Genomic DNA, 14531 nt, shown 5'->3' with positions numbered 1-14531 from the left:
CAAGGGAATGACCTACAGATGCAAACAATAATTAGAGCAAGAAAAACAAAAAGGTACAAAAAAGGTGCAATGGGGACATCTAGTGACCAAAACCCGAACAGTCTTGGCCAAAACCTGACAGTATGGCTAGACAGTGCACTGTCCTTCTCTCAGCACAAATCAAAGCTGCAGGCTAAAGTTCAATCTAGACTTGGTTTCCTCGATCATAATCGCTCCTCTTTCACCCCAGCTGCCAAACTAACCCCGATTCAGATGACCATCCTACCCATGCTAGATTACAGAGACATAATTTATAGATCAGCAGGTAAGGGTGCTCTCGAGCAGCTAGATTTTCTTTACCATTCAGCCATCAGATTTGCCACCAATGCTCCTTATAGGACACATCACTGCACCCTATACTCCTCTGTAAACTGGTCATCTCTGTATACCCGTTGCAAGACCCACTGGTTGATGCTTATTTATAAGACCCTCTTAGGCCTCACGCCCCCCTATCAGATATCTACTGCAGCCCTCATCCTCCACATACAACACCTGTTCTGCCAGTCACATTCTGTTAAAGGTCCCCAAAGTACACACATCCATGGGTCGCTCGTCTTTTCAGTTCGCTGCAGCTAGCGACTGGAATGAGCTGCAACAAACACTCAAACTGGACAGTTTTATCTCAATCTCTTTATTCAAAGACTCAATCATGGACACTCTTACTGACAGTTGTGGCTGCTTTGCGTGATGTATTGTTGTCTCTACCTTCTTGCCCTTTGTGCTGTTGTCTGTGCCCAATAATGTTTGTACAATGTTTTGTGCTGCTACCAAGTTGTGTTGTTGTCTTAGGTCTCTATGTAGTGTTGTGTTGTCTCCATTGTCGTGATGTGTGTTTTGTCCTATATTTGTATGTTATTTTCTTTATCCCAGCCCACGTCCCAGCATGAGGTCTTTTGCCAGGCCGTCATTGTAAATAAGAATGTGTTCTTAACGGACCTGCCTAGTTAAATAAAATAAAAAAATAAACATGGGAAAGACAAGGAAAGAAACTTGTCATGTTCCTAAAATAAACTGATGAAACATATTGTACATGGAAACACTATATCATGTCATGTCTTTTCAGACATAAGTCACAATATCTTTTAGCAAACCCCATTAATCAGATATTTTTGAAAGACTTCAAAGGATCATTTGAAGTCTTTCAAACATATCTGCCTAATGGCGTTTGCTTAAAGGTCATCTGAACCTAGAAATATATATATTAAATGATAACTAAACGTCCACTGTAGCTTTCTTTACACGGAATCTAAGATTTTGGTAACACTAGTAGTGTGAAAAAATTAAACTAGTATGGATAACACAAGAAACATATTTCCTTGTCAGTTTGACCCTAGTTAGAAGTTGGGTAAACTGACATGGAAAGACATATGTAATGTCAGGTGATGGTGATTTAAATGGACCCACACTCAGAAGAAAGGGTACGGTTAGGCTACAGTATTGTCGCTAGCGGTACTAAAATAACAATACCAACCAGCGGTCACCAACCGGTCGATCGCGGTCGATTTGTCGTAATCCATGCATTTCTAGTCGATCGCCAAACATTTCTGTAAAAAACAACGATAAAGTCTTGTGTTCCCATTTTTTTTATTTGTCTCAAGCTGTTGGTGGTAGGTGCAGCCAATGTAGCTGCCCTGCGCACTGGGTAGGCAAACTGTGGCCATTTCATGTATCGGAAGGTACAAACACGACCTTCCCGGTGGGACTGGAGCTTAAAATGGACTCCTTTTTGGTTTTAAATGTAGGTTTTATACAAATTTAAAAAATACAACACTAAGGCAGTCAGGGGCTTCCAAGAGAGGAGTTCAACAACTCAAGGCTATCTTAACTTAGATCAGTGTATCCCAACCCTGGTCCTCCAGTACCCCCCAACAGTACACATTTGTATTGTAACCCTGGACAAGCACACCTGATTCAACTTGTCAACTAATCATCAAGCCCTCAATGAGCTCAATGAGACGTGTTTTTCCAGGGCTACAACAAAAAATGTGTACTGTTGGGGGTACTGGAGGAACATGGTTGGGAAACACTGCCTTAGATAGCAAGTTGTCAGTCAATCGGATTGGCATAGTCCCGAGTCGCACAGCAGTCTAATGCACTGCATCTCAGTGCAAGAGGTGTCACTACAGTCCCTGATTTGAATCCATGCTGTATCACATCCGGCCGTGATTGGGACTCCCATAGGGCGGCGCACAATTGGCCCAGCGTCGTTCGTGTTTGGCCGTGGTAGGCCATCATTGTAAATAAGAATTTGTTCTTATCTGACTTGCCTAGTTAAGTACAGGTTAAATAAATAAAATAAATACAAATATTGTCTGTCTGGCAGTGTGATGTCAGAGTCAATCAGTGTTTCAGTCACTAGTTGCAGCTTACTGTATTGCTTTTGAACTACTCGAGGTCACTACACTACAGACATATGACTGAAAATGTTGTTCTAGTCCTGTGACCTCGGAGGCTCTGCTGACCCCACTGACCTTTGACCGTTGAAAGATGGCCACTGTACACCATCGTATTCAAAAGCATCCATTATGCATGCATAGCTAGAATATGTACATGTCATACCATGATAGAAATATTTGGGACTGAACATTTCGGCCAATGCAAAGGGAGATTTCTCCAGAGAGCGATGTGTCTTTTGTTGTCTGTCAGGGTGAATGTCAGCTGGGTAGAGAGGGCACCAGTGACACAAAGAAATAACACAGAAAAAGCCACAGACAACAGCAACACAAACACAAACACTCAGATGGCAGTAAAACATTTGATTTGATTCGGAGTAGGACAGAGACACAGTGTAAAGTGTAAGAATGAATAAGCCAACATACAAATGCGTGAAATGATACAACCTGAAGAGAGAGACAACAACACAGAGCCCAGTAGACAACATGTGACCCGCTGTTAAGTGTTATAGGGCTCCTTCAATGCAGTTGCCACACACATACATTTATTTGTGCACACACACACAAACACGTACACACACTGACCACAGTCTCTCAAATACACTGCCTGGTTCACACACACACACACACACTCGCTGTATCTTACACTATCCATTAAATATGATACTCTGAGCAATAGAATGCAATTGGCTTTGATATTCGAATTACAGTTTTACCCAACCTTAGCTCAATAGCTTGGTGATCTTGCTTCTCTACCTATCTACTGATTCCACTATTCAAACTCACTTACATTCACACAGAATGCAATTCATGGGTGATATTTAAACTCTAGCAAACATACTGTACAAACACAACACAGTGAACACAGTGGGTAATAATTGTGATTTGCAGTCATCTAGTGTATCTGTGAGTGTGTTCTGTGTCCAAGTGTGTCTGTGGGTGGTATGTTTGAGTGGCAACTGCCAACATTCAATGTCATGGAGCTGAGAGAACATTAAATGTTTGGCTGACGGATTAGAAAAAAAACGGAGAATAAAACAGGGTTCCATTTTGGTTACCTGTGATTTTAAGGTGTTACCTCTTGGCCTATAGTTTTGGAGGTGGAGTTTGCATTGAGGTCCTGCTGTAGCAGAGACCCTTCCAGCTTATACCATTCTTCAGCCAAAGGGGAGTCTGGGCTGGCTGACAGGGCTGTTGCCTGTAGTTTAGTGTCAACGGGGATGTGGAGAGTTTGGGAGGAGTGTAAAGGAGAAGTGTTTGATGCAGGTTTGGTGTTGGTGGTTGTAGGTGTTAAAAAAAGGTTTGTTGCAGCGATAAAGAAATGGAATGCGGTATTGGATTTCAGAATCAGCACAAGAGAGTATACATGGGGTAAACAGGGGTAAATAAGGTGTGTTTTGGAGAGGAAAGGAAAGGAAGAGGGAAAATAATGGGGCCAAAGAGAGAGGGTGGGGAGGAGCATGAAGTGGGAGTCAAAGCCAAACAAGAAGGCGGAGGGGAGACGAGAGGGAGGGAGAGAATGAAACAGAAGTGGCGCGAGGTAAATGAATGCGTGGTCAACTGTCTGAGTCCAAGAAACAGAGAAAGAGAGAAACAATGAGAGTGAGAGATGGCGAGGAGACCAAAATAAATACAAGGACAAAATGGAGGATGACAATTTGAGGCAGTGAAAGAGGGACAGAAAATACAGACAGGAAGAAAGAAGAGGCGGTACCAAGTGTGATGGATGAAAACAAGGACAGTATGGAGGTGAATAAGTGGAAACATAGAGCAGAGCAGAAGAGTAATTGTGTTGGTGTAGGTAGGCGATGTTGTGTCTTGTCAGAACATCGAGTTTGTAACCTCCCTGTCACACAAACACAGTCATGTCTCTTCCCATGATGCTGTTGGCCGTTGCTTGTGTCTGCCTGTGTGTTCTCTCTAACTAACCACAAATCAGTTCCCACATATGCTGTATTTGATCATGTATACATAATTAGTGTGTATGTATTTGTGTCTTGTGCACCTTCTCTGATGGCATCATCTATATAGGGAGTATCTGTACCAGTGCCTGTGCCTTATGGCATCTTATGTGTAGCTCTGTTGACTACGTGGTGTGTGTTTACAGTTCCGTCCGCTGCGGGACCGACATACCTTTCCGCACATTCCCATCTGTGGCGCGGAATTCCCTGGTGTTGAGCAGGAAGCAAGCACGGTCCTGCTGGTGGCGTTCCCGTGTTATTAGGGCGCCCTCTCGCTCCGGACTCAGCACCTGGTCAATGGTGGGGCAGTCCTCGTTCGCCAGGACCGCAGTGGCCGCGTCGCCGTTCTGCTTGGACTCTTTAGGAAAAGGAGGGAAGATGGGGAAAAAGGGTAGGGAAGAGCAAGGGAGAAGGAGAGAGTAAAGGAGAAGGAAGGAATAGGAGAGTAGGAGTGAAGTGAGGTACCTGGATAGTAAAGGAAGAAGGTTGTGATGGGAGACTGAGGCCAAACTGGGCTGTGTTTCCATATCCACACTAGCATACCACTTAGGGTGCATGCCCATTACATTGCTTCATTCTACGTAGCATGTTAGTATGGGTATTTTAACATAGCCCGAGGGGAGTAGTTGCTTACTTGATGATTCAATTGACCCAATCAGAGAGCTTGCTGTTGTGAGTTTAGTGGCTTTGATTGGCTGCTATATCTGAGATTTTGGCATGGCACCTTGGCCCACCAATACAGAAATCATGAATCCCCAGTCTCCCATCACTGGAAAAAAGTGTGTAAGAAAATAGTCAAAGGAATAGGGAGGAGAGGTGTTACTACAAGCTACTGATCACAATTGAATACTGCAGATGAGATACATAATCAGAGACGGATTCAGTCAAATAGCCTCCAACTGGGCCAAATCTAATCCCAAACTATGGTGTCCTACTAAAAAAAAACACACAATGCAATAGACTACTTTATTAGGACTTAAACATAAATGATCTTTCTCACTGTGTGTGATAAAGTAAATGGCGTTAGTGAAGAGCAGTCGTTTCAAATGTAGGCTAAATGCACATGATGCTGCTGAGGGGAGGGCGGCTCATAATAATGGCTGGAACGGAGCAAATGGAATGGCATCAAACGTCGAAACCGTGTTTTTTGATGTGTTTGATACCATTCCACCTATTCCGCTCCAGCCATTACCACGAGCCCATCCTCCACAATTAAGGTGCCCCCAACCTATGTAGTCTAGAGCTCAGGGCCGAGTACCATCTTAAGCTACTGTGTTTTCTAAAACACCCACATATACATTCTACTATGATATGTAATTGATAATTGCCAATGTGTCAAAGTTCATGTCTATCCTGGCTTAGCAAGACAGCATGGTAAACTAAACACTGGACGTAGTGATAGAAGTGGTGGTTCGGGGTGCGAGTTGACGCTACAGGGTAGCCCTTGATTTCTCAAGGGCTACAAAATACACAACATGTGCCATATTGTGTCGTGTGTGGACATTGGGTTCATAGGTCATACACAATCATGCCAAATGAAATAGGAAGTACTGCACATATTACGTACTAAATATTGCAATTCAGTTTTTCAAAAAAAAATTGTCTAACATTTAAACCAAAAGATTGAACCAAATGTATGTCTATTAGGCTGTTGTGAAGAGATCCAAATTATAATTTAAAGTACTGTGTTTGTTTTATGCAGACAGATGGAGGCCTGTCGGCAAATGTGGACTCACCAGTTGATCATAAATTACCTATGAGTTCTGATGGATTAGCTATCTCTCAAGGGCAGATTCAGAATCAGCCCCCCTCTCTCAAGGGCAGATTCAGAATCAGACCCCCCCATCCCTATCAGGGACAGAGGCACTCTAAATCCACACCCCACAACCCAAGGATCTGCAGGACTGTACTATTACTGAGATCACTGAGTGCCTGTAACTGGCTGTCAGATAACATTCTGATTCCTAAGTCTTATACAGCCCAGAGTCACTCACATACTGTGAAAATCCCTACGTTTGATTGAATGGATATCTGTTGACACTAAACTGTACAATTTGACAACATCTTTGCCAAAAACTATAATATTTTGTCGGGGTAATTTGAGTTCTATGCCCTTGTTGGAGGCCAGTGGTGGTGTTCCCAGATGCTCAGTGAAGCTCAATGTTGTGTTTAAAAACTCATACCAATCTTACGAGGCAAGGTCGAAGCAAGTTTGTTAACTTGCAGTCTGTGTCTTAAAATAGGGGTCTGAGGATTAAAAATAGAAATGTCTCACCTCGGTTGATTGCTATGATCTCCTCTTGAGCGAGGGGGCAGTCGAGGCCTCCGGACCAGATCACCTCGCCGAGTACATTACCCAGGATCCTATGGGGTGAGGCAGTGGCCAGGGCGAGGGCGTCGGGCTTGCAGTAGTTGGGCGAGCCCGGCATGGTTGGCCGGGGGATGTGCTTGCCCTTTTTCTTGGGCAGCTTCTGCTTAGCCATGGCCAGTGAGTAGTACATGCCGAAGTTGTTGACGATGACGGGCACAGGCATGGCGATGGTCAACACCCCCGACAGGGCGCACAGCGCGCCCACCAGCATCCCTGACCACGTCTCGGGGTACATGTCCCCGTATCCCAGAGTGGTCATGGTGACCACAGCCCACCAGAAGCCAATGGGGATGTTCTTGAAGTTTGTGTGTTTGGCAGCCGTAGGGTCGTCAGGGTCTGCACCGATGCGCTCGGCATAGTAGATCATGGTGGCGAAGATGAGCACTCCGAGAGCAAGGAAGATGATGAGCAGGAGGAACTCATTGGTGCTAGCACGGAGCGTGTGGCCCAGGACGCGAAGCCCCACGAAGTGGCGGGTCAGCTTGAAGATACGCAGGATGCGGACGAAGCGGACCACACGCAGGAACCCCAATACGTCCTTGGCGGCTTTGGAGGACAGGCCGCTCAGCCCCACCTCCAGGTAGAAGGGCATGATGGCAATGAAGTCGATGATGTTGAGGGTGCTCCTGAAGAACTCGACCTTGTCCGGGCAGAAGACCACACGTGCCATCACCTCAATGGTGAACCAGACGACGCACATGCCCTCCACGTACGTAAGCCAGCTGTCGGTCACCACCTCGTAGACGATCACCTCGCGCGTCACGTTTCCCTCCGTCACGTTCTCCGTCTTGTTGTAGATGGTGTTGAAGGCCTCATGCGTCTCCATGCAGAATGTAGAGATGGAGATGAGGATGAACAAAAGGGAGAGGAATGCGCAGTACTGGAGGAGAGGAACAGAAGAAACAGAGAGTGGAGGGACAGAGAGAGAAGGGGAAAGGCAAAAAGACAGAAGGCAAAGAGAAGGTTGAAGATAGAGGGACAGTAAAGGAGAAAAGAAAGAGGAAGGAGAGAAGGTTTACAGTCATATACAAAACCAACAGCGCTAGAAAAACAGATGGTGTATTGTTCAACAGTTTGTCAGCCCCTACAGGACACTGCAGGGCATTACTCGATCAGATGAGATGAGGCCAGATTATTAAACCGGACTAAACTCCTAAGTGGGATAATGTTGACCTTGAGGGTGACTGCAGGGTCAAACTGGACCGAGCACTGAGGGATGCTCAATCTGACAATCATAAAAAATGCTGCAACGGTCATCGGCATGACAGCCCAAGGACAAGCGGTGGAAAAAATAGAAAACCGGGAGCCACACATAATAAATATGCAGAATGGAGGAAAGCGGGAGGAGACCTGGCTGGAATGAGAATACAGACTACTACTGTTTCGTTGGCGCAGCATGGACACAGAGAAAAGGGGAGTAAAAGAAAGATGGAGAGGAAACAAAAGAAAGTGATGGGGAAACAGAAAATATAGTCGTAAAAGGATTAAACTGATGAATTATTAACATCCATGTGTCTCAGAGTGCACTGGATGGGTTTCAAAATCAGGATGGGGCACGTGTTCACCCCTTCATACTGAATGTTCAACATAAAGGGCCTGAAACATGTGTCATTGAGTCTGTTTGTGGCCCAGCATGATTAATTGTGGTCCCAATTATTTGAAAATATGTCATGTTGAAATAACAATTCACACATAAAGTATTATAAACAAAGTAAAAGGACTGACAGCCCTATTGTACATTATGTATTGACCATCATTTGGACCCTTACAACTACTATATTAATCATACAGTTGAAAACCCTAAAGCCCAAAGTGCTTGAGATAGCATTCTATTTTAACACTTCATTTCAAGGTAACAGTACTGGGGAACCAATACTCCCCATTCAGTCATGTAATTAACCCTCTACTTTTAAAGAGTTCTGCGAATGCAAAAATGTCTAAAACACCCTCCAATCACCCTCCAATTAGCCATACAGGTACTCCTTATACTACCACTACCGCTATTATGGTGCTACTGTATAAAGCATTGTATGATTGGTAACTGAGTAAATATCAAAACTTCCTGTGAGATCCTCTTCATAATACCTTATAAGTACATTTATTATACCTTTTGAGGAATGCATAATGCATTACAATGCACAACATGGATGCTAAAAACTGGTACTTATTTATTAACCATTGATAAAATCAGACGGTACAACATGAGTACAATCAGTCAGAGACATCCAACAAGACCTCAACCTGAATGAACCCTCTCGAAGGGTTCATTTGAGATAACCAAACAGGCAGACTTCATTTCAAACTGTATTATAGGTTGCCCTATACAGTGGGGCAAAAAAGTATTTAGTCAGCCACCAATTGTGCAAGTTCTCCCACTTAAAAAGATGAGAGATCCCAAACACACCGCCCGGGCAACGAAGGAGTGGCTTCGTAAGAAGCATTTCAAGGTCCTGGAGTGGCCTAGCCAGTCTCCAGATCTCAACCCCATAAAAAATCTTTGGAGGGAGTTGAAAGTCCGTGTTGCCCAGCAACAGCCCCAAAACATCACTGCTCTAGAGGAGATCTGCATGGAGGAATGGGCCAAAATACCAGCAACAGTGTGTGAAAACCTTGTGAAGACTTACAGAAAACGTTTGACCTCTGTCATTGCCAACAAAGGGTATATAACAAAGTATTGAGATAAACTTTTGTTATTGACCAAATACTTATTTTCCACCATAATTTGCAAATAAATTCATAAAAAATCCTACAATGTGATTTTCTGGATTTTTTTTTCTCATTTTGCCTGTCATAGTTGAAGTGTACCTATGATGAAAATTACAGGCCTCTCTCATCTTTTTATGTGGGAGAACTTGCACAATTGGTGGCTGACTAAATACTTTTTTGCCCCACTGTATGTACTAAAACTAAACGACAACATCCAGTCTATAACAATAGTAATTTGACTTAGAATATGTGGACAATTACAAACACCTAGGTGTCTGGTTAGACTGTAAACACTCCTTCCAGACTCACATTAAGCATCTCCAATCCAAAATTAAATCTAGAATCGGCATTCTTATTTCGCAACAAAGCATCCTTCACTTATGCTGCCAAACATACCCTCGTAAAACTGACTATCCTACCGATCCTTGACTTCGGCGATGTCATTTACAAAATAGCCTCCAACACTCTACTCAGCAAATTGGATGCAGTCTATCACAGTGCCATCCGTTTTGTCACCAAAGCCCCACATACTACCCACCACTACGACCTGTACGCTCTCGTTGGCTGGCCCTCGCTACATATTCGTCGCCAAACCCACTGGCTCCAGGTCATCTATAAGTCTTTGCTAGGTAAAGCCACGCCTTATCTCAGCTCACTGGTCACCATAGCAGCACCCACCCGTAGCACGCGCTCCAGCAGGTATATCTCACTGGTCACCCCCAAAGCCTATTCCTCTTTTGGCTGCCTTTCCTTCCAGTTCTCTGCTGCCAATGACTGGAACGAATTGCAAAAATCACTGAAGCTGGAGACTCATATCTCCCTCACTAACTTTAAGCATCAGATGTCAGAGCAGCTCACAGATCATTGCACCTGTACATAGCCCATCTGTAAATAGCCCATCCAACTACCTCATGCTCATATTGTTATTTTTATTTCTTTACCTTTTCACCAAGTATCTTTACTTGCACATTCATCTTCTGCACATCTATCACTCCAGTGTTTAATTGCTAAATTGTAACTATTTCGCCACTACGGCCTAATTATTTCCTTACCTCCCTAATCTTAACTCATTTGCACACACTGTATATAGATCTTTTCTATTGTGTTATTGACTGTACGTTTGTTTATTCCATGTGTAACTCTGTGTTGTTGTTTGTGTCGCACTGCTTTGCTTTATCTTGGCCAGGTCGCAGTTGTTAATGAGATCTTGTTCTCAACTGGCTTACCTGGTGAAATAAAGGTGAAATACATTATTTTTTTTTAAGTGTGCGATGCAATTCATCAACTAAAATATACAGTATCTGAGTTGATGTGGTGTGCAGATACTGTCTTTCAACTTGGGGATGGAAGTTAAACATTAGCCGACCGCCTAAATAAGCTGCAATCTCTGGACCATTTTGACGAAATGACATCCTACACCACCAAGAAAGCAATGGGATGAACTAAAACACAGTGAGTGTCATTGGTACTCTTCAGTTGCTGTTTGGACACTGCTTCCCTTTCTCTCTGCCTCTGTAGAATAGCACCATCTACAAACAGCATCATATCAATATACTACAATATCTTGCATCTCTGAGCCTAGCTAAATCCTTTCCAAAACTCTCTCTCGCCGGGCGAATTTCATGGACAGAGAGCAAAAAAACAAGCAAAGTTATAACAGCATTCCGGCGCTGAGATATGCAACCTGCCCAGATTGTTTCTCGTAAAAAGAGATGGTGACTCAGTTCAGAAAAAGGGAGTTGTTTTATTTCCGCTTTGATGTTCATCCTTCGCAGCGCTCCCTTTTTCCTCACTCACTCATCGATGCGATTTGTTTTGCTGGCATTTGCTGTCTTTGCAGTCTATAAATTACCTGACTGTCTGTCTGACTGTACTGTGTGTAGTGGAGCTCATTACACCGGACCATTGAAATGTTCCTGAGTCAATTACACAGGAGTGATAATATTTGTGCATGGCTACTAGCCACATCTTTTCCCATGCCATTCTTACAGTTACCCGACCTGCATAGATACTGTATAGATACTTTGTGCATTATCATATAAATAATAAAACACAGATATGACCGGGAATACATTTTAGGGGGATAAATTCATACTTGAGTAAACACCATATACTGTATGTCAAATGCCTGAGTGCCATCACTGTGTTATGCATCTCCTATGTGTACATTCTCTGTTGTTCACATACACTCCTAAAAATAAAGTTGGAACCAAGTAAGTTTCTTAAGATCTATGCCATAGGGCAGCTATTCACCCAGGGGTACGCACAATGCCGTCATGGGTACGCCAAATAAAAATGTGATTCACATTTAAAAATATATATATACACACATATATATATAGATTTATTTTTTATTCAAATTTTCAAACAGTCCATTTATATTTTACAACGGGGCTATACATTTGGGTGAGGTTTTTTCTTGCCTGAGTAGCCTCGTTTCACTGCCAAAACTAAAATGAAACCACCTAGTGTTCAGAGAAATAACAACACAATGTCAAACACAGGAAGCCTAGTCAAATAATTAACATCCAATCACATTAACCGTTACTCTCTCGTGGGAATTCCACTAACGGTTCGTATGGAGCCAAACGTAGCCGCTGCTCATGTTGGTATCTATACTGATGGTGCAAAAGCCATGACAGGGAGACAAAGTGGAGTGGTAACGCGTGCAAGCAGTTGCTCCCGATGCCACTTGGGTACACTGCAGCATCCCCCGAGAGGCTCTTGCTGCCACGGGAATGCCTGACAGCTTGAAAGACGTTTTGAACACTACAGTGAAAATAGTTAATTTTGTTAAAGCAAGGCCCCTGAACTCTCGTGTATTTTCTGCACTATGCAATGATATACTGGCAGCGACCATGTAAAACTTTTACAACTTACAGAAGTGCCCTGGTTATCAAGGGGCAAAGTATTGACAAGTTTTTTTTAAAATTGAGAGACGAGCTTAAAGTTTTCTTTACAGACCATCATTTTCACTTGTCTGACCGCTTCCATGATGATGAGCTGCTCACACGACTGGCCTATCTGGGTGATGTTTTTTCTCGCCTGAATGATCTGAATCTAGGATTACAGGGACTCTCCGCAACTATATTCAATGTGCGGGACAAAATTGAGGCTATGATTAAGAAGTTGGAGCTCTTCTCTGTCTGCATTAACAAGGACAACACACAGGTCTTAACATCCTTGTATGATTTTTGTGTGCAAATTAACTCAAGCTTACGGGCAATGTCAAACGTGATATAGTGAAGCACCTGAGTGAGTTGGGTGCGCAATTACGCAGGTACTTTCCCGAAACGGATGACACAAACAACTGGATTTGTTATCCCTTTAATACCTTGCCTCCAGTCCACTTAACAATATCTGAACAAGAGAGCCTCATCGAAATTGCAACAAGCAGTTCTGTGAAAATTGAATTTAATCAGAAGCCACTGCCAGATTTCTGGATTGGTCTGCGCTCAGAGTAACATGCTTTGGCAAATCGTGCTGTTAAGACACTGATGCCCTTTGCTACCACATACCTCTGTGAGACTGGATTCTCAGCCCTCACTAGCATGAAAACTAAATACAGGCACAGACTTTGTGTGGGAAATGATTTAAGACTGAGACTCTCTCCAATACAACCCAACATTGCAGAGTTATGTGCATCCTTTCAAGCACACTTTTCTCATGAACCTGTGGTGAGTTATTCACAATTTACGATGAACAAATAAGCTTTTATATGTAAGATGGTTAAATAAAGAGCAAAATTATTGATTATTATTTTTTAGTATTTGTGCCTTGGTCCTATAAGAGCTCTTTGTCACTTCCAATGAGCAGCGTTGTGACAAAAACTCAAACTCTTTCTTATGTTTAATAAATGCATCATATATAGTGTGTGTGTGTGGCAGGCTTACAACGATGACAAAAAAACAACATTTGAGAGTGCGCTGACACTGGTGCTAGAGAGTGTATGCAGCTGGAGGTTTAATGTTTGAAGGGGTATGAGGCTATAAAATGTTTGGGAACCACTGCCATGGGGGAACCATTTTAGGGCCTCTGAAGAACCAGAAATGTGATTGTTCTTTGAAGAACCATACAAACCAGAAATGTTTTGTCCCTCCAGGATCGGAATTGAATAGCCCTGCTGTAGGATTTTAAGCCTTATTTGCATATTTCCCAGCGTGCCTTTTGAGTGAATTTTAGAGATACCAATACCACCCATGATTGTATTTGCTAGTGACGGAGACATAGTTGATGCATTCATCCAGTTTCAGTTTTGATGTCCTTCACCAAGTAAGATCCTAAGTGAATATTTGCCATTAAAATGTCATTCTTTAAGGTGAAAGTCCTTTTTTTAGGGTCTAGTTTTACACTGAAAACTCCATATTACACTCCATATTACACCTGCAAGTCACATTATGCTGGCTTGCAAAATGATGTGCAATTCTTATTGGAATCCTGCCAGAGTGGGGATATCCAACATTTGGCATTTTTATTCACCCGCAAGTTGCATTCAGAATGACTGCCAGCGTTGGGAAGACTAAGATATGAGACTACCTTAAACATCTAAACTGGAACAAACAGTTCAGTAACGAGTCCAATAAGTTCAAGTAACAAATTAGAATAGTTTAGAAAGATTTGAGTAGCATAAGGTTAATGAATCAATCAATGTGCATGTCAAAACATAGATGTTGAAGCAAACAATTCTAAAAATCAATTGCAATAAAGCATGCTGGGAAATATGATAAAGATAGGTGTGGTTTTGGTTCAACTCTAGATGGTAATTTAGCTCTTTACAGTGTTAATTTAAACTCTTGAATCGTCACTAGAAATGTTACACTGACAAATCAACACTAGTTAACACTGGCCAATTTGCTACGTGCTATGAAAGGACCACATCTCCAGGTGTCCATACATTTCAAGAACTTTTAAGAATTCTGAAGATCCGTAGATGCCACATCAAGGACCCCACAGCTAACTCAAAGGTTCTTAATCTGGCAAGAGTTCTCCAAGGAATCTTAAGAGCAGAGGAAGAAGCATTTAAGAAGAAAAAAATTCCCCAGTGTATATAATATACAGTTG

The 14531-nt window shown here is 42.8% G+C and overlaps 1 protein-coding gene across 2 annotated transcripts in view; it reads right to left on the bottom strand.

Moving 5' to 3' along the window:
- LOC139541964 (voltage-gated potassium channel KCNC1-like) overlaps window positions 1-14531 on the bottom strand; it is a 49575-nt gene that overhangs the window by 21302 nt on the left and 13742 nt on the right. The window contains exons 2-4 of one of the 2 annotated variants that reach the window (XM_071346904.1): window positions 6669-7644; window positions 4566-4751; window positions 3411-3623 (exon numbers count right to left, since the gene is read on the bottom strand). In XM_071346904.1, coding sequence (XP_071203005.1) covers window positions 3499-3623; window positions 4566-4751; window positions 6669-7644 — 1287 coding nt within the window. In that variant the 3' untranslated portion in view covers window positions 3411-3498. Of the gene's footprint in view, window positions 1-3410; window positions 3624-4565; window positions 4752-6668; window positions 7645-14531 lie in introns of those variants that run through there. The other variant, XM_071346902.1, reaches the window with a different exon arrangement.

Source organism: Salvelinus alpinus, chromosome 17 (assembly GCF_045679555.1).
Source record: "Salvelinus alpinus chromosome 17, SLU_Salpinus.1, whole genome shotgun sequence".
Taxonomy (NCBI): domain Eukaryota; kingdom Metazoa; phylum Chordata; class Actinopteri; order Salmoniformes; family Salmonidae; genus Salvelinus; species Salvelinus alpinus.
Note: the sequence above shows the minus strand (reverse complement) of the source record. Positions and strands in the feature narration are given on the sequence as shown.